The sequence below is a fragment of the Belonocnema kinseyi genome, chromosome 7 (assembly GCF_010883055.1).
Source record: "Belonocnema kinseyi isolate 2016_QV_RU_SX_M_011 chromosome 7, B_treatae_v1, whole genome shotgun sequence".
NCBI lineage: Eukaryota > Metazoa > Arthropoda > Insecta > Hymenoptera > Cynipidae > Belonocnema > Belonocnema kinseyi.
The window spans coordinates 70,934,589-70,955,978 of record NC_046663.1 but is presented as its reverse complement, the minus strand read 5'-3'; the positions used below and the strand labels follow the sequence as shown (position 1 = coordinate 70,955,978).

Below are 21,390 nucleotides of genomic sequence, written 5' to 3'. Positions count from 1 at the left end.
TCTCCCCACCTAACTACCATGTAGGCAGAGCCTACACCAGAAACTTTAGAAATCCAACCTAACCTCAAACTTTCGGTCGACACTCGACACTTCAGTTTCAGTACACGGGGGGCTGAATTGGGCTGAACCAAAAACAGGGGGTGGGCGTTCGGATGGTCGCAAAAATCATTTTAATTGCGACAAATTTTGTCCCCGTGATTCGTGATAATTCGTAAAATATAATGTGGAAGTTTGTGGCTCGTGGAATTCGAGAATCCTTCGAACGTCGCGCAGGTTGTCGCACGAATGTTTGTTCCCAAACTTCGCAAGACAATAACGCGAAAGGCGAGGTTAAGACGAGCCTTGTTTGCAATCAAAAGTTCCTGCCTCCGAGTTTTTCGACATTTACCAACGGATTTTTCAGTTCTGCAAATTCCAGGGGTACTAAGGATAAAAAACACGAGTCAAAATGGGATGCTAAGCACAACTGGACCGAAGCTGTCGGTTGGGTAAGATGCGTTTGCAATGGTAATTGTGGCCTATTACATATTGCATTTTAACTTAAATACTTTTTGATCTATGTTTACATTGATTAAATAACATTCCCGAAAGCTGTCATTTTTCTATTAGTTAATTTCTTATAGGTTATCTTTTTAAAGGTCACCTTCACAGTATTCCAGAATTCCGTCACCTAAAAATATAAATTTTTGTCCGCTATTCTGATTTTTTGTGCCCGAAAACGAAAATTCGCGATTTTTATTACTCGAACCTAAATTTTGATTACAATTTTTTGAGAGCCAGTCACATTCTGAATGTTCGATTCAATTTCAAAAACTTGACATGTGTGGAATGTTACTAATAGTTAAAGAGAAGTGCATAAGTACTGAACAAATCTCGCTATTCGTACCGAAAAACAAAAGTCAATATTTTTTGTTACAATTAAACTGTTTTGTTGAAAAATCGCCTGTAGAGCTGCAAATTAAACTGCTCGGTCGAATATTAGGTTTCTTGTTGAAAATTCATATTTTCGTTTGAAAAACTTACCTGTTTGGTAGAAAATTCGTCTTTTAGATTCCCAGTTTTTTGGATGAAATTTTTTTCTTTATTGACTGAGAAATGTTTCGTGGTGAGAAATTTGTCGATTTTTTAATTTAAAAATGTATCCTGTCGTAGAATTTTCTTCATTTTTGGCTGAAATCAAAATCTTTTATGATAAAAATTAATTTTCTAACAAAAATAGAACTATTTTATGAATGAAAAGTTATGTTTTTTTAAATTGAAAATGTATGTATTTTATTAAAACTCGTAATTTGTGCTAGAAAATCCACCTGTTTTCAAATTAAACATTGTTTTGGTTAAAATATCAATTATTATTACATTTTTCTTTGAAAGTGCAACTACTTATTGTTCAAAGTAGAACTACTTTGTTAAAAATGCATTTCTTTGCTTGATGGTTAATCATTTTAATTCAAAGCCCTTTCTTTTTTTATTAAAAAATTAACTATTCTCCTGAAAATATGTTGTTTCTTTTCAAAATCTTTCATACTGAAAACATGACTATTCCATTTTTGGTTGAACATTTGTTTACAGTTAAGAATTAATGTATTTCGTTAAAAATTCGTTTTTTTTTTGTAGACAATTCATTATAATGATTGAAAACTAATTTTTTTAATCGAGCTTTTTCTAAAATTTTGTTGACAGTTCGTCTTCTTTGGTAGAATTCAACTGTTTTTGGTTTCAAATTTAAATATTCTTTGGTTGAAAATTTCTGCATTTTGTTAAAAACTCGTCTTTTTTGTAGAAAATTAATCTTTGCTGTTGAAAAATCACCGTTTTGGTCGAAAATTGAACTATTTGGTTCAAAGATTTTTTAATTAAAGATTCACCATTTAAGTTGAAGATCTATGTATTTTGTTGGAAATAAATTTCTTTGATTAAAAGTGTAACTATTTTGTTGACGATTTATTGTTTTTCTTTGTTAAAAATTAGTTTTCTAACTGAAAAAATTATCTTTTGGGTGGCAATTAATTTTGGATTCCTGAAAGTTTTTAAATATAACAAAGTAATGAAATACTTTTTTTTAAGAAAAAGCCCTTAAATAGAAATATCGGCCACTTTTTTCTGCACCAAACTACCAAAAAGATTCTAATGTATAATCTTAAATCTTCATTTTCCACAAAAGGCCTCTTTTCTAAGGTTTTTCATCTAACTTTTTGTCGTTACATTATTTGTTGCCTTTAGGGTAACTTCTTTGCTATTTTGAAAAGTATGTTAAAACGTAACTTAGTTACGATATTTTCAATACTTTTAAACTTGAACTTTAATCAATTTGAAGTTACTTTGTATTTTTTGTATATCTTTTAGGAGATATTTATGGTTTAGATATGGGTAGAAAGTAATACCTATTGTTTGAAGATTCAACTATTTCGTTGAAAATTCGTCCCTTTTGGTTGAATTCAATTGTGAATGTTTTTAAATTCACAACTTTTTTGGTTGAAATAATATTAACTAGGATTATATTTTTCTTTCAGAATTCACATCTTTTGGTTGAAAATTTATTTACTTGGTTGGAAATGCATGTATTTCGTAAAAAAAAAGTAATTAATTTGGCAGAAAATTCAACTCTTTGGTTGAAAAGTAATTTACTTGTTTAAAATGCAACTTTTTTGTAGAAAATTCATCTTTTTGGCTTAAAATTTCAATAATTTAGTAGAAAGTTCTGTTCTTTCGTTGGTAAAAATTTGGCATTTCGTTTTAAAATTCATTTATTTTGACAAAAAAATCTCGTTTCTTTTAGTCAAAAATTCAACTATTTTTGTAAAATATTAATCTAATTTTGTTACAGGATTCAGCTATTTTGTTGAATTTTTTTCGTGGGAATAATATCAACTATTAAAATTGTCGTTGAGAATTCATCTATTTTGGTTAAAAATGTATTAACATATTTTATTAAAAATGCAACTACTTTGTTAGAAAGTTCAACTAGTTGAATAAAAAATAAGGACATTTTTTGTTGAAAATATAAATCTTCTTTAAAAAAATGTTGTTTTGTTTCGAAAAGTTCATCTCTTCTGCTAAAAAAAATATCCGTAGAGCATTCAGCAATTTTTTGGAAAATTCGTCTTTTTGGTTTGAAAATGATAGAAAAATGGACTTTTTAATTAAAAAGTAACTATGTTGTTGAAAGTTCAACCCTCTTGTTGAAAAATGTTCTTTTTTGTTTTTTTTTAAATTAATTTCTTCCTGTAAAAAAATTTCTTATTTTTGTTGTTAAAAATAAAACTGTTAGGTTGAAAAATTATACTTTAAAATTAAATTTCTTCTTGAAAAAAGATCTTTCTTTTTTCGCTCTGCTGGGAATGAAACTCTTTTGTTGAAAATTCTACTATTTTGTTAAAAAATCATCAATGTTGTTGAAGATGCAACATTTTTACTTGAATGTTTGGAATTCGAAGCGTTTCAAATTAAATCATACAAAAGGAATTTTTGACTCAACAAGAAATATTTAGGCCCTGATACTTAAAATTTTTACCTAAATTTCTGAATGGAGCCTTAAATCTAAAAAATTTTTACTGAATTGAATCAAAACAAATATAAACATTCTGTTCTATAGTCATGCAAATCGTATTTTTCAACTATTTTATCAGTCAAAAGTTATTATTTGCATAGAATCATAAAATTGTGGTATAGAATTTCTGGAATTAATGATTTTTTACTTGATATTCCATCTGAAAAATCATAGTGACATGTTTATTTATCAATTTGAATTTAAATAATCTATATTTCCTTTTAAATTAAGATTTTATGAATGATCATTTTAGTTACTTCGATTTTCAAGTAATAATACGAAGAAAGTACAAAAAACGTAACTTTTTAGGTAACTTAAAATAACTAGCTCCTAAAAGAAAAGTATTTACCCAACATTGATACCTTGTAATTTCAAAAAGTTATATTAAAATCGAACGACTATTTGCAGAACCTGATATTTTTAACGTATACAAGCCCAGAAGTATTTTTTAAAACTTATATTGCTGTTGAATTTTCAAATTTTTTGTGCAGTCAAGCGTGCTCGCAGTTGGTTGGGTAGTTTGCCAATCTCTGTGTCTACGTAGGAGGTTCTTTGAGAAGGATCAGCGCCAAGAGTCTGTCTACGACAAAAGAGTCTTGCAAGTACCAGAAGTCCACCTCAAACACTTGTTGACTCAAGTGTTAAATTTGAAGCCCCACTTCGTGTTACCCACCGCTCATTGCATAGGAAATGACAATGAAAAAGTCGATGAGGCTACAGAAACGGACTGGACACCATCAAAACCCTACGGACCACTCACCGCCGAAGAGGTGAGAATGCTAATGTGCAGACTTTTAATTGCATATTGATTCCACCCTCCTATAAATGCATATATTTTTATCTAGTCTGTTTTTTTCATTTCTTTTGTTTGTTGTAATGTTTTAAAAATTGTAAAAAGTTAATAAGACCATCAGAACCCCATGACATTTTTTTATTTCTTTTGGCCTTTCCTGCCTTCCCTTTGATTTTTATAAAAAGTTGGGAGTCAATGACACAAAATTGTATTTCAAGAGAAAACAAACATGCGCGCTACCTGTGCGATTATTTTTTCTTGTCTCGCATTTTTTAAATTAAAATATAAATTAATATTGATACAAAAATTTTGTATTTCGTCTATTATTGAAAATAAAAGGAAAGAATTTTGTTTAAAATAACTGATTTCCGGTGAGAAATGCTGTCATACCATATTATTGTTCAAATCTTGTAAATATTTTCTGAAATATAATTATTTATGATTAAACTAATGTGTTATGTTTAACCAGGAGATAAATCAGAGTAGGAATTTTTTTCTTTAAATTTTTGTTATCGATTGAAGTTTTTAATCTAAAATTCGCTTTTCTCTTGAATTATCCACATTTGAAAACGGAAATTACAATAGCTAAAAATTCAATTTATAATTTTCTTTCGACAAAAAATAGCCAAAATTGTTCAAGGATTCTAACTTATAAATCTTAAAAATTAGAAACATTCTTTGAAATCTAATGATTTTCTAATTAAATTGATCAAGCTTATCAATTGTATTCTTTTGAGCGAAAATAGTTGGATTTCAATCAAATGATTTTTATTTAAAAATGCAAATTTCAGGTGAAATACAACAACATAAACTAAAGTTGTTTTAAAATCGTAATTTTTTTAGTATCTTATTATATTTTTTTCTAATAAAAATAACACCGATGGAAAATACTGAAATAGCGCAACAAACAATTATTCCAAATTGTATAATCTGCTTTGAAATTTAATGAGTTTTCTTTAAAATAACCGATTTTCTGTGAAAAACATTAACATAACCTAGAATTGTTTCAAAAATTACAAATCTTCTTAGTAACCTGTATTGAAAACCGCTAGCTTGACCTAAAATTATACCGAATTTTTTTTTACCTTTTTTGAAATTTAAAGATTTTGTGCTAAAAATATCAATATCTGGCTTAAAAAGGTAACATAACCTAAAACTGTAAAAAAAGCTGTGAATCTTTTTGAAATAACAATTGTCGATGTAAAACACCAATTTAACCTAAAGTTGTGCAAACCTTATGAACCTATTATACCCATAAATTATTTTTGTTTAAAAATGTCATTTTCGGGTATCAAAAGCGGTAACAAAACAGAAAAACATTAATTTATTTGAAAAAATTGTCATCTTCGAAATCTAATAGTGTTTTATTAAAAATACCCATTTCGGGTGTAACGAGCTAATATAGCCTAAAATTGTCCAAAATTGGAAATATTTATAATTTTTGTTTAACAATGATGATTTCCACTGAAGAAAATTGACACAACCTACAAATTTTATAAATTTTAAGTCCTCGAAACTTTATAATATTAAAATTATTTGTTGGTAATGTTAAACAAAAATTTGCGATTGGGTTACCGAATATAAAAAAATAGTTAGGCTCCATTTTAAAATAATCTAATTTTTATTATTTTTTTAGCTATTTATATGATTTATTTGGAAATGAACAAGTAATAAGTCAAGTTTTATTTATTTAAAATCTTTAATTTTTTGTTCAAAAGTACGTCCTGTTGATTAACATTTATTGACTTTCCACTCTCTTTTAAATTTTGGAAAATGTGTGGAAGGCATGAGTTTCATTTAAATTCTACATAGTCCAAGCATTATCTTGAAATAATAAATAAAATTCCCGGAAAAATCCTACTTCCAATGTTTTGAATGAGAAAGTTCCGTTAAGGTGTCCCTTTTGATATATCAAAAATTCTAGAACAGATCAATTGCCAAACCGGTTTTTTTTTTTCAAAACAGTTCCAAAGTTACATTTTCGTGGCTGGATAATTCTCACTGGAATTTAGATCAAAATGTCCAACAAAAAAAAGGAACAAGACAAAATAATGAGAAAATTTGTATTAAAAAAATAATCCGCTATCTTCCATAGGTTTCGAAAAAAATCCCCATTTTTTGTTGGATTTTCAGCGAAAAATCATTAAGTGTAAAAAACAACATTATTCTGGGAATTGCAAGGTTTTAAAAATTGATTTCTTTGGTGCATTTTTGACTAAAAACAGAGATCTTGTTGTTGAAAATAGCTCGTTTCCTGTGCATTACACGGCAAAATTACTTAGATTAAATAAAAGTGGAGTCAATTGGGCGTAAGTTAAAAAAAAGTTTCCTGATATGTTTTATTAATAATTTTTTATAATGAAATCTTTTCATAACCCCTGTTGAGTACTTTTTGTATACTTTTTTGATAAAGAAAGTAATTATAATTGATTAAAAATGTGATATGTATTTCTTTTAAGTAAACAAATTGTTTTTAAATTATTTTTTAAAACAATATCTTGTACTCAACAGTGGTTATGAAAAGATTTTATTATAAACAATTATAAATCAAAACTTTTTTTTTATTGATACAACACTTTCATTTAATATTAAGTAATTTTGTGGTGGGATGCGCAGGAAATGAGATATTTTCTAAAAAACAAATTCTCTGTTTTTAGTCAAAATTGCTACAAAAAAAAATCAATTTTTGAATCCTCGCAATTCCCAAAATAATAGGTCTAAAATACCTTTTTTTAGATATACGTAGATTTTTGTAAATTCTACTTTATCACCTGGAATCATTAACGTAATCTAAAGCGGACACGATTTATTTTGAAAAAACTGAAATCCGCTATTTTGCCCGTAAAAACAGGCAAAAATGACCAACTTTGAGGGGTCATAACTTATGATTTATTATAGGTAAGACGTTGTTCTTTTTTTGTAATTACAAAGATTGAGTCAAAGGACCCTGCACTAAATGTATGGGAAAATGGCTTTCGGTGGATTTAGCTGAAACATTATAATTTTTAAGGTTATAAGTGCCGGATGGAATATCCGTAAAAAAAATCCAAAAAAATGGACAATTTTAGCGCTATGCGACGCTAAGCGCTCAAGATCAGTGAATAAAACGAATTACATCAGATTTTGTTACAAAAGCGATGTCAACATAGAAATCACGGTTCAGATCGTGGTCTGTCATATTTTCGCCTACACCGTTGACTCATATAGCGCGCTTCTCAAAACGATCAAACGCTAAGCGCCTAAGATTTTAACTTGACTAATTAATCACTTCTTTAAAGGCAGAAATGGTACTCAAAGTAACATTAGTAACTAGTGAACACATACCAATAATAACATTCTACCCTTCGCAAGAGGGTTGAACGCTAAGCGCTTAAGATCAGCGAATAAAACCAATCCTAGTAACTTTAGCGACAAAAGCGATGTCACTATAGGAATCACGCATTAGAAAGTAGTCAGTAATATGTTTAGCCAAACCAATGAGTTATATTGCGCGCTTCTCGAAACGATCAAATGCTAAGCGCCCAAGATTTGAACTTGACTAAGTAATTACTTTTTTAAAGACAGAAATGGTATCCAAAGTAACATTAGTAACTAGTGCGCACATCAATAATAACAGTGTACCCTTCGCCAGAGAGCCGAACGCTAAGCGCCCATGATCACTGAATAGAGTCAATCCTAGTAGCTTTATCGACACAAGCGATGTCTTTATACGAAACACGCATCAAGAAGTGGTCAGTAACATGTTTAGCCAAACCAATGACAATATGAGTCAACACCGTTGACTAATATAGCGCGCTTCTCAGAACGGGCAAACGCTAAGCGCAGAAGATTTGAACTTGACTAAGAAATCACTTTTTCAAAGGCCTTTCACAAAAGAAATGACAGACAAACATACCGTCGTCCGTGGAAATAATGAGTGATTGCTGCATGATGAACGACTGTCACTTTTTAAAGCGAACGACTTCAGAATGAGCGACGAACTGAAAGTAGGCCTAATGACTTTGAAAAAGTTGAAACCTCGGCATTCACTTATTATTATATTAAACATATATTAAACAGCATTCACTTATTATTTCCATTGACAATTGTATGTCTGTCATTTCTTTTGTGAAAGGTCTCGAGAGCGGATAGTAATTTTATTGGTAAGCTTAGGAAAAAGAATTCCTATCTGTTCCCTTCTGTATTAATTGTGTTGTATTTCTTATTCCCTTTTTGTTTTTAGTTTCTTGTGTTTATTTTTTATATTTTTTTTTCTGAATTTTTCTTTCGTTTTATTAATACATTCCTCTGCCTTTCAAGACCATAAGAGCTTGTTTCTCTTATGGTTTAAAAAATGGCATTCAGAGTTCGAGTTAATTGCTATGTGTGCGATAGAGTCTATCAACCAGGACAAATGGCTCGAATTTTTGGAAATAATCATTCTGATAGGCAAAACATTTCAATTTTTAGACGCCTTCAACTTCGAAGACCACCACTTGAAGTCACCGATGAGAGTAGGTTATGTCTCAATTGCAATCAATCGATTCGCAATTAGATAGAGGAATTCCAACGTGACCCAGGCTGTTTAAGACTGAATGTTCTTACACAAACAGGCAGGCAAACCTGCATGTTCTGTAATGCTGATGTTCATACTCCAAGGCTTTCAATGGAATGTAGAGTTAACGCTTTTATTGTCAGGACATTTTCATTCCAAAAGAAACAGGAGCATGCTTAAATCATTTGGATGAACATGGTTTCATCTTAGGCCCCTTGCTTCCTGGACTACAAGCGATTAATAGACCATATAGGATTCCGGGACAGCAGTTACTTCTGTTTTTGCAGCAACTTCGTAACGAATCAAATGTTCATGCGGCCGCGGCGTTTAATAATGAGGATAGTTTCACTGATGAAGAGTTTGAAACTATTGCTCCTGTAACAAAGGAACAATTTAGAGAATTGTATGCATTTTGTGATCCTATTCCGCAGTTACATGGACATGGTGCCAGATACGTGAGGAAAAAAGATCTGCTGACTTTCCTTTGCAAAATGCATCCAGGTCTTTCTGATGAATTTCTGAAAGTGATTTTTTATTATTCGAGCCGGCCTGGTAACATTGGATTTAATGCGATAAGCAGAGAGGAATTCATTGAAAGACACGTGACATCATTCGCCAATGAACTTTATAATCCACAACCAGAAATTCCCAGAGCTATTGCTATCATCGATGGAACTTATGCTTACATGCAGGAGAGCAGTAACTTTCGCGTACTCCGACAGTCATTCTGCAAACATAAAGGACGTCACTTGGTAAAATCTGCTCTCATTGTTGCTCCAAACGGATACATACTTGAAATACAAGCACCATATTTTTCTGACTCGCGAAACAATGACGCACAAATGCTCATTAACGAATTTGAAAGAGATGTGGAAGGTATGAGAGAATTTTTCGACATTGGTGATATTTTTATAGAGTACCGTGGATATAGAGATGCCCAACCACTTTTAGAACGCTTAGGAATTGTGTCTAAGATACCACCATTTCTCCAACAAGGATAGGGTCAATTGGTAACGGAAGAAGCAAACGAAGCTCGGCTAATAAAGAAATCTAGATAGATAGTGGAATCAAGAAATGGCCACATAAAGTCCATTTTCAAGTTCTTCGAGAAAACCATTCCGATGGCTCATGTACACAATCCAAGGGACTTATTTCGTATTGCTGGTGCCATAATTAATCGATACCATCCTGTTATCGAGATGCAAGGCGCTACAGCAGAGCTTGCAAGAGAATATATAGCGAGAGCTCGTGAGCCGAATATTGTGCAAGCGCGCGTAGAAGTGGACAATATGCGCTACGGGACTGCAAATTGGAATCGCCTGCATGAACTTTAAGTACCACAATTTCCTCGCCTTACATTGGAAGAAATACGCGACATAACAATTGGCGTGTATCAAGTAGAGTTTGCCCCATTTTACGTTGAATACAAGCTGCAACGAGCAGAAGATGAGGAGTTTCAACTAGATACGCGACTTAATGAACCTGGTTTGATCAGAGTACGAGTATTTTCTCGTTTCCGAAATGCGACAAGGTACCAGCTGTGGATAGCGTTCAATGAGATCGATGACATAGGACCAGACAATAACGAAACGCTTCTCGGTTATTACTGCACATGTAAGTCAGGGGCCAGAACTCTTGGCACTTGCGCACATATTGTAAGCGTTTTATGGTTCCTGGGTTATGCACGTCACCAGCAACACGTAAAGTATCCTCAAACTTCCTTGCTACAAAGTATTCTAGACGCTGCTAATAGAGGTGAATAAGCGAACCCGAATCAAGAGCCAGAAATAGTTTAATATTTCGCAAAAGCTACTGGGATTGGTTCTATTCGCTGATCATGGGTGCTTAGCGTTCGTCTCTCTTGCGAAGTGTACACTGTTATTATCGGAATGTGCGCACTAGTTACTAATGCTAGTTTGGGTACCATTTGTGCCTTTAAAGAAGTGATTAATTAGTCTAGTTAAAATCTTGGGTGCTTAGCATTTGATCGTTTTGAGAAGCGCGCTATATGAGTCAACGGTGTAGGCGAAAATATGACAGATCACGATCTGAACCGTGATTTCTATGTTGACATCGATTTTGTAACAAAACCTGTTGTGATTCGTTTTATTCACTGATCTTGAGCGCTTAGCGCTGCATAGCGCTAAATCTGTCCATTTTTTTGCGGATATTTCATCTGGCACTTATAACCTTACAAATTACAAAGTTTCAGCTAAATCCACCGAAAGCCATTTTCCCATACATTTAGTGCGGGGTTCTTTCATTCATCGGTGGAACACTTTCCTGTGGAGTAATTAGGTGCGAAGTAACACCGCGTTTTTTTTAACTTGGTGATTTTTCGCTGAAAATCAAAAAATGGGAATTTTTCTATGTATCATAACTCGAAACCTATGGACGATAACGGATTACTTTTTTAATCAAAGTTTTTTCATAGTTCTAGCAGTTTTGATATTTCAAAAGTGACGCCTTACGGGAAATTTCTTATTAAAAACATTGGAAGTAGGATCTTTGATCTAAAAGTTGTACGCTAGAAAAAGAAAGTTCGCAAATATCCCAAAAATTAGAAAAAAAAAATTTAGGGTACACAGTTCAGAAGTTTTGACGTTCTTGAGTCATTCTTTAATGAATACAATTTTTAATCTTTTCGTTAATACATACATTTCATTTTTATTTTAAAATATTTTGTTTAAAATCAAAAAGTAATATCATGTCGCTGGAATATTATAAGGTTGTGTTTGGAGAAATAAATTTCCTAATTGTAGGGTAATATCCTATCTGCCAATTATTTTTATTTTATTTCGTATCAAAATAAATTCGATTAGATATACATTTTTTTTTAATTTAGGGCGGTGTATCATTTAAAAACAAGCTTAAGAACTAGTTGTAGCGATCACACTCTTTACTATATTCCTCTGCGTTTCCTCTTTTTTTGAAAAATTCCCCTATTATCGAAAAACTTTCCGTTTTTTCCTTTTCGCTTTAAATATACTACATTTAAGAAAACAATATTTTAATTACGTGGTAAATTTTGGATTGGAAAGTAATCTGGAGTTTCAAATATAAAATTTTAAATTACAATTGCTTGAAATTGTTTAAAAAGACGTTTAAAATCGATTAATTATAAATTCAATTACAATCTTCACACTTTCTCCTATCCCCTTTTTTCTGATTTTTTCAATAAGGATTCCTCTTTTTCTTAAATGCGAACTAAGTTAATATAACCTAATTCTTTTTTCTTGAAATTTCATTCTTTTTGCTTAAAAATTCGAATATTTCGTTGAAAAATAAATTATTGTGTTCAAATCCAAATTGTTTTGGTCAAACATTTATCTGTTTTGTTGCACAATCGCCTTTTTGGATATAAAATTCAACTTTTTTGGTTGAAAATTTACCTGTCTTCTAAAAAATTCGTCTTTTTCATTGTTTTAGGTTCAACTATTTGCCTGTTAATGCAACATTTTGTGAAACAAATTCGAAACGTTAATTATTTGATAAAAATTAATCTTTCTTGGTTGAAAATGTTCTATTTATTGAAAAATCGTATTTTGTCTAGAAAATTCAACTCTTTAGTTTGAAAATGGGACTATTTTTAGTTAAAGTTTCATCTGTTTTATTTTAAAATTCGACTAGTTGGTTGGAAAATCAATTATTTTGTTCAAAAGTATTTTTTTTTTTGCCAAAAATTTAACTGTTTTTTTCAACATTGGTTCTTTTTTTTGCTAGAAAATTCGTTCTTGTGAATTAAGAATTCGTTTTTTGGTGGACAATTCAGCTTTTTCAGTTGATAATCCCACTGCCTTATAAAAAATTCCTCCTTTTCCTTGCAAATTCATCTATTCGGTTCAAAATTAACTATTTTATTTAAAAAATGTATCTCTTGATTGAAAGTTCAACTATTTGGTTGTAAATACAACTATTTCGTTAAAGTTTAACCTTTTTTGTTTGAAAACTGGACCATTTGGCTAAAACTTCAATTAGTTTATTAGAAGTTCGTCTCTTCTTTTGCTTGAAAGTTCTCAATAATTTGGTTTTAAATGCAACTGTTTATTTAAAAATTATTATTTAAAAAAATGTATCTATTCGATTGAAGATTCATCACTTCAGGTAAATGCAACTGTTTTCTAAATTATTTGATTTTTAACTTGATACCACAACTCTTTTGTTAAAAATTCGTCTTTGAGTAAAAAGTTCTTCACTTTTAGTAGAAAATTCAACTAATTTGTTAAACATGCAATATATTTCGACTTAAAATCTTCTGCATTCAAAACGTTTCATATTGAATTTATTATTGTATCTATGTTATTATATTTAGAAGACTGTATTCTCGTATTTTCGTGAAAAATCCCCCTTATTCCCCTGCTTTGAGAGCACTTTTAGCTGCGAACTCTGGATTATTAAAATATGGACAATTCTGATATAAATTATGTTTTTAATCCAGATTCGGAATCCTTCAAGCTAACTATTGTTAAAAAATTGTTTAAAATTTAAATTCTATTATGATTATTCAAAGAATATTGAAAAAAATAAGAATTATGTTCTGTATATTCCTAAATAAATAAATTTATTATTTCAGTTGAATGAATGAAATACTGGTTTTTCAATTGGCTTCAAAAATGTTTAATATTCTAGTTGCTTTATTTTAAACAGAGATTACGTTTATTTAAAAAAAAGTGTAGTGATCTACTTTAAATATTTAAATTTAGGTACTTTTAAAATTGCATATTTTCAAATTTTGTGTACATTCAAAACCAAAAATCCCAAAATTACGCCTTCACTTTAATTTACATGAAGTCTGCAGGAAATATTTTACTGATATAAATCATTTCCATTCGAACAGACTTTGAAGGAAGCCGAAAACAAATTCTTCCACACTCACAGAATTGCAATGGGAGAATACGAACTGCGTTTGGGAATTATAGCTGTAAAAAACAAACGTTACGATGAAGCCATCAAAAATTTTGCGACTGGAGCTAAATTGTCTTCTTCAGGAAGCACATTTAATCTAGGATTGTGTCACGAGTTAGGACTCGGGACCAGCGTTAACAACAAAAAGGTAAGTATTACAAAAATTTAAACTCCATGCCATACAATGAGCCAGATACTGACATTTTTACCATCGGGTTTTAAAGATTTCAAGAATTACCATTCGGATTTGTAAAGGATAATTTAGTAACAAAATTATAATTCTAAATTTGAACAGGGATTTTTTTTAATTCCTTTCTAAATCAAGTTAAAATTATTTTCAAAGATTTTCTGTTCTATGTCTAAAATTAACTGTTCCAAGATGAAATTATAATTCATTTTGAAATCCCATGTTCCAAAATCAAAATTATAATTTTTAGAGAATTTTTTTAAATTACGTTTATTCATTTCCCGTCGAAACTAAGAATTTTTTAGAGAATTCCCTAAACCAAGTCACAATTAAATTCATTTATAAAATTCCCTGTTCCAACTCAGAATTATACTTATTTACAAAATTTTCTTATATGCTTCAGAAGTATAGTAATTTTCTTTTTCCAAAATTTGTAAGAAGGATGTTTTAAATGTTTAAATTGAGACAAATTATGAATGACAGTGAATTCACTTTTTTAACCGAGAATTTACAAATGTTTAGAAAAAGAATGTATCCAATCCTTTAAAACGGTAAATATAAAATGATTTGTTAATAAATCAATTTATTTTTTATTTTTAAGGATTGAAGAAGTTGAAAAGATTTTAAAAAAACGTTTAAGCAAAATGTAAACCTTTTAAAAGTAGAAAATTTAAGTGAATTCCGCTTTTATAATTATCAAGGCAGTTTTTATTCAAATGAAACATTTTAATTGCGAATTTTCCTCTTGAATTAAAACAGTCACCCTGAAAATAAAAACATTCCTTTTTGGAAATATATAAGTTTGAAAGTTAAAGTTGAACTGTTTGAAAAATATAGTTGTTTAATAATTTCAACAAATTAGAAATGGTTAAAATTGTGGAAAAAAAAGATTAGTACACATTTTTCTCAAACTCTTAAGGAAAAAATTTCAAAATACCTACCTAGAAAATCTGGTATTATCTGAGAATTTTTATGTATCTGGAATCATCTAGAAATTTTTTATTTTAGTTAAAAAATCATCTTTTTAGTTTGAAATTCCTCTATCTGGTTGAAAATTTATTTTTCTTGTTTAAAATTTAACTATTTCAGTTGAAGATTCATCTTTTTCGTTGAAAATAAAGCAAATTCGTTAAGAATTGATTTTTAAAATTAAAATTCATCTTTAAACATTTATCTTTCTCGTTAAAAAATCAGTTATTCCATTTTATAGTCGTCATTCTAATTTTAAATTATCTTTTTGATTGAAACTTCAAGTATTCGCGTTAAAGATTCATCATTTTAGGTGAAAATTCATTTTTTTGTTTTGTATTCAAGTATTCAAGTCGAAAATTCCTCACTGCTGTTGAAAATTCATAAAACTGGTTAAAAAGTTGTTTTTTTTCAACTGAATATTTAGCTATTCCATTTTTTGTTGGAAATTGATCTTTTTTAGTTCAAATTTCAAATATTTGGTTGAATATTAATCATTTTTAATTCAAAATGCAACTATTTCGTTTAAAAATCGTTTGTTTTGATAAAAAAATTATCTCTTTGGTCAAACATTAATTTTTTTGACTGAAATGTTAACTATTCAATTTTTGTTTAATAATTGGTCTTTTTAATATAAAATTCGTCTTTTTGGTAAAAATGATTCTTTTGGATTAAGAATTCGATTATTACACATACAGAGTCATTATTTGAGATGATAATTCATCTTTTTTGCTTTGAAATTCAACTTTTTCAGTTAAAAGTCCATGGTTTTAGTTAAAAATTCGTCTATTTGGTTGAAAATACAAATATTTGAAGCGGTTTCAATTAAACTTAATAAAACTAAAAATTTGTTTTAATCATCTTTTTAGTATTATTTAATCATTCTATTAATCGATGATGCTAATATATTTAAGAATATATTTTATTATCATTTTCCAAAGGTTTATAAATAAAACAATATCAATTCAATCCCTAGAAACTGAAGAAAAAACATTATTTATAATAAACCCACGAAATTGTACACATATTCCGAGTTGATTCTTTTTAAAAAATTCGGAATATTTGAATGGCTCCGTGCTATGAAACATTAAACCTGGAAAAAACCTGGACTTCTCAGGAAATTTTTTTCTCTGAATTTACAGGCGGCGAAATACTATAAAAAGGCTGCAGAAATGGGACATGCAGATGCGATGTACAATCTTGCCGTTTTTTACGCGCAAGGAAGAGGCGACTTTTCAATCGACTTCGATAGGGCCCGAACTTTATTCAAAAGAGCAGCAGATTTGGGCCAGAAAGAAGCAAAGCATGCTCTCGAGTTAGAGGCGAAGCACCAGGTCGAAAAAATTTCGAACGAAGTTCTCTCTCTCTCAAAAAAGAATATTTTCTCCATAAAGAAAGTCCACAGTGCTATAAAAAGTAGCCTTAGTGAAATAGTAAAATACGAAGACACTTTTATCTCGAAATCGAGTGAGAAATCAGGTTTTTTATACATCGAAGAGCAACCAGATGGTGACAAAAATCCTACCGAGGTATTTTTGAACATGCTCGGTATTAACGAGCAACCTCTCGTCGATACGATTGCGAATTCTTAATTTTAATTCTAATTTTAATATTTTTGATCATTAAAAAATTGTTTTTGCGCGCGATCTCGTGCTGCAAATATCTAAAGTCGATGATGCCATGTAAATAGAAAGTAATATTGTTTACTGACTGATTGTAGAAAATAGGATTTCAGGCCCTTAAATTGTATTCTTTTAAATTTTAAATGATGAGAATTTATAAAGACTGACTTGGACCTAAATCGAAAAACATAACCGTTTCGTATTCTCATCATCATATGCGTCAAGCCTCGATAAATCTGTAACGCAATTTTTCTCTGATCTACATACTTAAAACGAGAAATTGCATTCTTTTTCTGGCTCTCACGAGAATCGCCATAATTTGTACATAATGCGTACTCAGTAGGATTAAAATAAATTGATGTAATTAATTATTGTTTTTTCTAGTTCGCGGTAAACGTATGGAGCTTCCACATATTACGTGACGCTTTTTTAAATTATTTTAGACTCAGCCCTCGGATCTAGTGCCAATTTGTGGAATTTCAGGTGAAACCCGCCTTGAAAGTATGAAAATACTTTTAATTAAATTCTTCAGATGTTTTTTCTTTCAACTGAGAACATCGATCATTTTTTTAAATTAACTCAGATTAATTTATCTTTTTTTTTGTAGAACTATTCCTTGTTTGGTTTAAATTTGAAGAACTTGGTTTGAAATGCATGTATTTTGTTGATACTTCATTTTTTTTGTAGAAAATTAATCTTTAATGTAAAAAAATCAATTTTTTGGTCGGCACTTCAACTCTTTGTTTGAATTTTGAACGTTTTTTCTTAACCATTAATTTTTTGTTTGTTTGTTGAAGTGTCATAATTTTAATTGAAAATTCATCTCGTTGGAAAAAAATTCCAACTATTTTGCTAAAAATTCGATTTTTGGCTGAGACTTAATTTTCTTCTCTGAAAATTAATCTTCTTGGTTCGAAATTTATCCTTTTTGGTTAAAAATGCAACTACTTGTTTGAAAATAAATCTTTTTTGGTTGAGGATTCAAATACTTTAGAAAAAATTCGTCTTTTCTTTTAGACTCGATTGTTGTTAATGTTAGATTAATTTTTTTTTAACATTAACTGTTACATGTTTCGTTGAGAGTTCATTTTTTTCGGTTGAAGATTCGTAATTGTAGCTGTTGAAAATTTGTCTTTCTAGCTTGAATAGTCAACAATTTGGTTGAAAATGAAAATTGTTTGTTACTAAAAATCCTACTTTTTTATTGGGAAATTAAACTATTAGGTTAAAAATTACACTATTAAAAAATGAATGTATTTGTTTCGAAATTCTTCTTTATTTTGGTGAAAAATTAATTTTTTATCTGAAAATTTAACTACTCCATTTTTTGTTGAAATTTCTCCTTTATAAGTTAATGATTAAACTATTTGGTACAAAATTCATCGTTGAAGATTCGTTGTTTTTTAGTAAAAAAAAAAATCCTCTGACAATTCAACTGTTTGGTTGCAAATTTAACTATTTTGTTGGAAATTGTTTTTTCTTTTTGTGGAAAATTAATTTTTTATCATAAATATTAAGTATTCCATTTTTAGTTGAGAATTTATGCTTCATAAGTTGAAAATTTGACATTTTTGGTTAACTTCAACTGGTTGAAAATTCCTATTTTGTTTTTTGCTGAAACTTAGTTCTTTAAACTTAAAATTTGACGATTCCATTTTTTCTAATAATTTACTATTAGGTTGAAAATTAAAATATCGACGAATGTATTTCGTTTGAAATTCTTCTTTTGGTGTAGTAGTAAAAAAAATTTTCCATCTGAAAATTCAACTGTTTAGTTGAAAATTTAACTATTTTGTTGAAAATTGTTTTTTCTTTTTCTGAAAAATTAATTGATCTTAAATATCAATTATTCCATTTTTGGTTGCAAATTTAGGCTTCGCCAGTTGAAAATTTTTTTTTTTGGTTAACTTCAACTGGTTGAAATTTTTTTTTGCTGGAATTTAGTTCTTTAAACTAAAAACTTGAAGATTTATCTTTTCTGTTAAAAATTCAACTATTTGGATGAAAAATGATGTATTTAGTTGCAAATTCACGTTTTTTAGTAAAAAAAAATCGTTTCAATTGAAAAATTAATTCTCTTATTAAACTGTTGCGTAGATTTTTTTTTCTTTGTGAATTACTTTTTTCAACTGTAAATGTAACTATTACATGTTTTGTAGAAATTTGATAATTTAAATTAAAAATTCATCACTTTTTTTCGTTGGAAATTAAACTTTTTCGTTTTAAAACGCAACTGTTTTCTAAGACATTTGACTTTTTAGCTTAAAAACTTCACCATTTTCTTGAAAACTCGTCTACTTGGTTAGAAAATTAATTTTATTTTTCAAAAATTTATATATTTAATAAGGATTCGACATTTTTGTAAAGTAATTTTTCAAACTAAAAATTTAGCGATTCTATTTATTTTTAGTTGCAGACTTATCTCTTTTTTTTTTTGAAAATTACTCTTTTGAGAGGAAGTTTCATCTGATTGGTTGGAAATGTTGTCAGTTGATAAAAATTTCTAGTATTATGTTGAAAGTTGTATTATTTTGTTAAAAATTTGTCCTTTCAGATTGAAAACTCATGTTTTATGGTAGAATCCATTTTTCTTAATTGAAAACTGATCTCTGTTGGCTGAAAATGAACTTTTTTTATCGAAAGTTCAACATTTCGGGTTTAAAATTTTAATGTTTTTCAAACAATTCATCTTTTTGGCTTAAAAATTCAACAATTTGAAAATGCAAGTACTAAATTTTGTATATCGATCATATTTGTCATTAATGTATCGAAACAAATCAAATTTTTTTTATCAGAAAACCCCCTTCAGAGTGTGACAGAATATGTGGACGCTTCCTACAATTGTAAGCACAGAAAATCTTTAATTTTAGTAACCTTTAATTTTAGGTACAGGTAATTTTTAAGTGCAGTATTTTATTTTTGAATATTATATATTTGTATCAAACTTTGTAAATAAAATTTACAACGCCTTATTGGTATTTGCGTCGAGGATAGATAAATAACAGGATACTGTACACTCTTATTCATTTGAAAAACATTACAAATATGGGAATAAGTTTATCCAAGATCAAGTTTGGTCGACTCGTAAATCGTAAACTTGTTCTAAGCAAACACCAAAAGCATGACAGATTATTACCCTCATTTGTTTTTCAAGAAAACAAATTTTCAAAATCTGACCATTCGAACGAATTGTTACCTGTGATTTTTTCCTGCGTCAAACGCAATTTGTAATTATATCCTAATCTTTATCTGAAAGTGCATGTATATTCTAGATGACTATGGTACAAAATAAAGTTACTGTAATTTTCTATAAATCTTTGTACGTTATTTCCCTAGATCTAAGCATAAAGAACATTTGTAGACTTTTGTGACATAGAGTAACAAGATAAATATAATCTTTGAGAAAATATTTAGTAGAAGTAAATCACCAAAATCACGTAGAAAGCGCGACATAAAAAATATATTTCCGTAGAATTCATAATTGGTTTTGATTACCAATGAGCGTTACGCTTGTGTGCAGTCTGTTTAATAAAGTCGACGTGATTGGCGAAGAGGTTGAGTTGTTTGTCGACGTCCATCCACCTGACATTGCTCGCATCGTCGCCGGCCTTTAAATTAATTTCGCCAACGGTACTACCGTCTTCGTCGTGGAAATTCAAGGCGATCGTTTCCATCCAAGCGTTGTCAGTATTTCTCGAATCATCGACGTAGCCCCTATAAACCTCATCTCCTCGATCAAAGAACTTTTTCAGAGCGACTTCCATCTCTTCTTTTTCCTCGGCGCTCTTTTCGAGGGCGTTCAAGGCTTCTTCCATAAATTCCCGCTTCAAAGTTTCGGAAACTTGTTCTCCGGGATCTACCATACCTCCAGGAATAGCCCAATTTTTCGAATCTCTTCGCTCTATTGCGACAAATTGGAGAATTGGTTTCTCGGTTTTTCGGTCAATTTCCAAAGCCCCGGTACTGTTTCGTTTCCATCGAGTTACAATCGGATCAGCCGCGTGATTTGGCCCCCAACGGCCCAAAAGTCCCCGACCGACAATTCCAGTTCGGCCAATCGGATTCTGAGGCTGGCCGATATCATTTAGCTCATAGTTTTTTGTGTAACTTTCACGATTCACCTTGCCTGTTGATTATAAGGAGTTTTTCAGAATCAGAGGATTCAAATAGTAATGCATATGGTTAATAAGAGGATGAAAATATTCTCAAATATTATGTGCTTTGAGAATTTAATAAGAATTTGTAAACATTTTGAATTATGATTCTAAAAACCGTATTTTCTTTCATTATTATTAATAATTACAAGATTTAACCCTTCTTTTTTCCTATTTAACTTATTCCGATTTTTCATTCAAGTCTTACTCAGGGGTTTTTGGGGCCACTGAACCCAAAAGTGAAGTCAAAATTCTGATTCAGCGACCCTTAAATCCCGTAAAACCGAGATTGATCCCAATCGAGCCGTTTTTTTGTATTTTCGTCCACCATATTGGATCTGCCATTTTAGATGTCTGAATTTTTACTTCATATTCGGAGTCAGCGACTCCAAAAACCCCAGAATACAAATTTTCAGGATAACAAACTTTCCCGCCATTTTGGGAATTTTTTGTCGAATTCTCCCTGCTAACGAAGGGGTTAAGGCACAAACGATTTTTCAAACTGGAATGTCTCACTTTTGGGAAAATATGGAAGTTCAGTTCTCCCCTCTAAAAAATCTAGATATTAATTGGGAATGATCAAAGATATTATAAACGTAGATGCGGTGCGAGCTTAGTTACCCGCCATAAATATAGACGGCGCGTCCGGCGAAAAAAGTCACTTCCCCTCTACCCACCG

At 30.0% G+C, this 21,390-nt stretch overlaps 2 protein-coding genes across 3 annotated transcripts in view; one reads left to right on the top strand and one right to left on the bottom strand.

Moving 5' to 3' along the window:
* The first annotated feature begins 21 nt into the window (after positions 1-21).
* Positions 22-16,925, top strand: LOC117177059. Its single transcript, XM_033367533.1, has 4 exons — positions 22-488; positions 4,039-4,317; positions 13,712-13,927; positions 16,078-16,925. Exons 1-4 carry the CDS (start codon positions 222-224, stop codon positions 16,525-16,527), a joined length of 1,212 nt encoding a protein of 403 aa, XP_033223424.1. The 5' UTR covers positions 22-221; the 3' UTR covers positions 16,528-16,925.
* A 2,543-nt stretch (positions 16,926-19,468) lies between these two features.
* The window catches only part of LOC117176319 (ADP-ribose pyrophosphatase, mitochondrial), an 11,173-nt gene continuing 9,251 nt past the window's right edge, over positions 19,469-21,390 (bottom strand). For both annotated transcript variants that reach the window (XM_033366537.1, XM_033366538.1), the window contains one exon: positions 19,469-20,683. In XM_033366537.1, the coding sequence (XP_033222428.1) occupies positions 20,049-20,683 (635 nt within the window). In that variant the 3' untranslated portion in view covers positions 19,469-20,048. The remainder of the gene's footprint in view (positions 20,684-21,390) is intronic.

Coding starts and splice junctions, on each gene's coding strand:
- LOC117177059 (XM_033367533.1), top strand. CDS start 222: ATGTGGAAGTTTGTGGCTCGTGGAATTCGAGAATCCTTCGAACGTCGC. Junction 489..4,038: donor GGACCGAAGCTGTCGGTTGG/GTAAGATGCGTT, acceptor TTTTTTGTGCAG/TCAAGCGTGCTCGCAGTTGG. Junction 13,928..16,077: donor CCAGCGTTAACAACAAAAAG/GTAAGTATTACA, acceptor CTGAATTTACAG/GCGGCGAAATACTATAAAAA.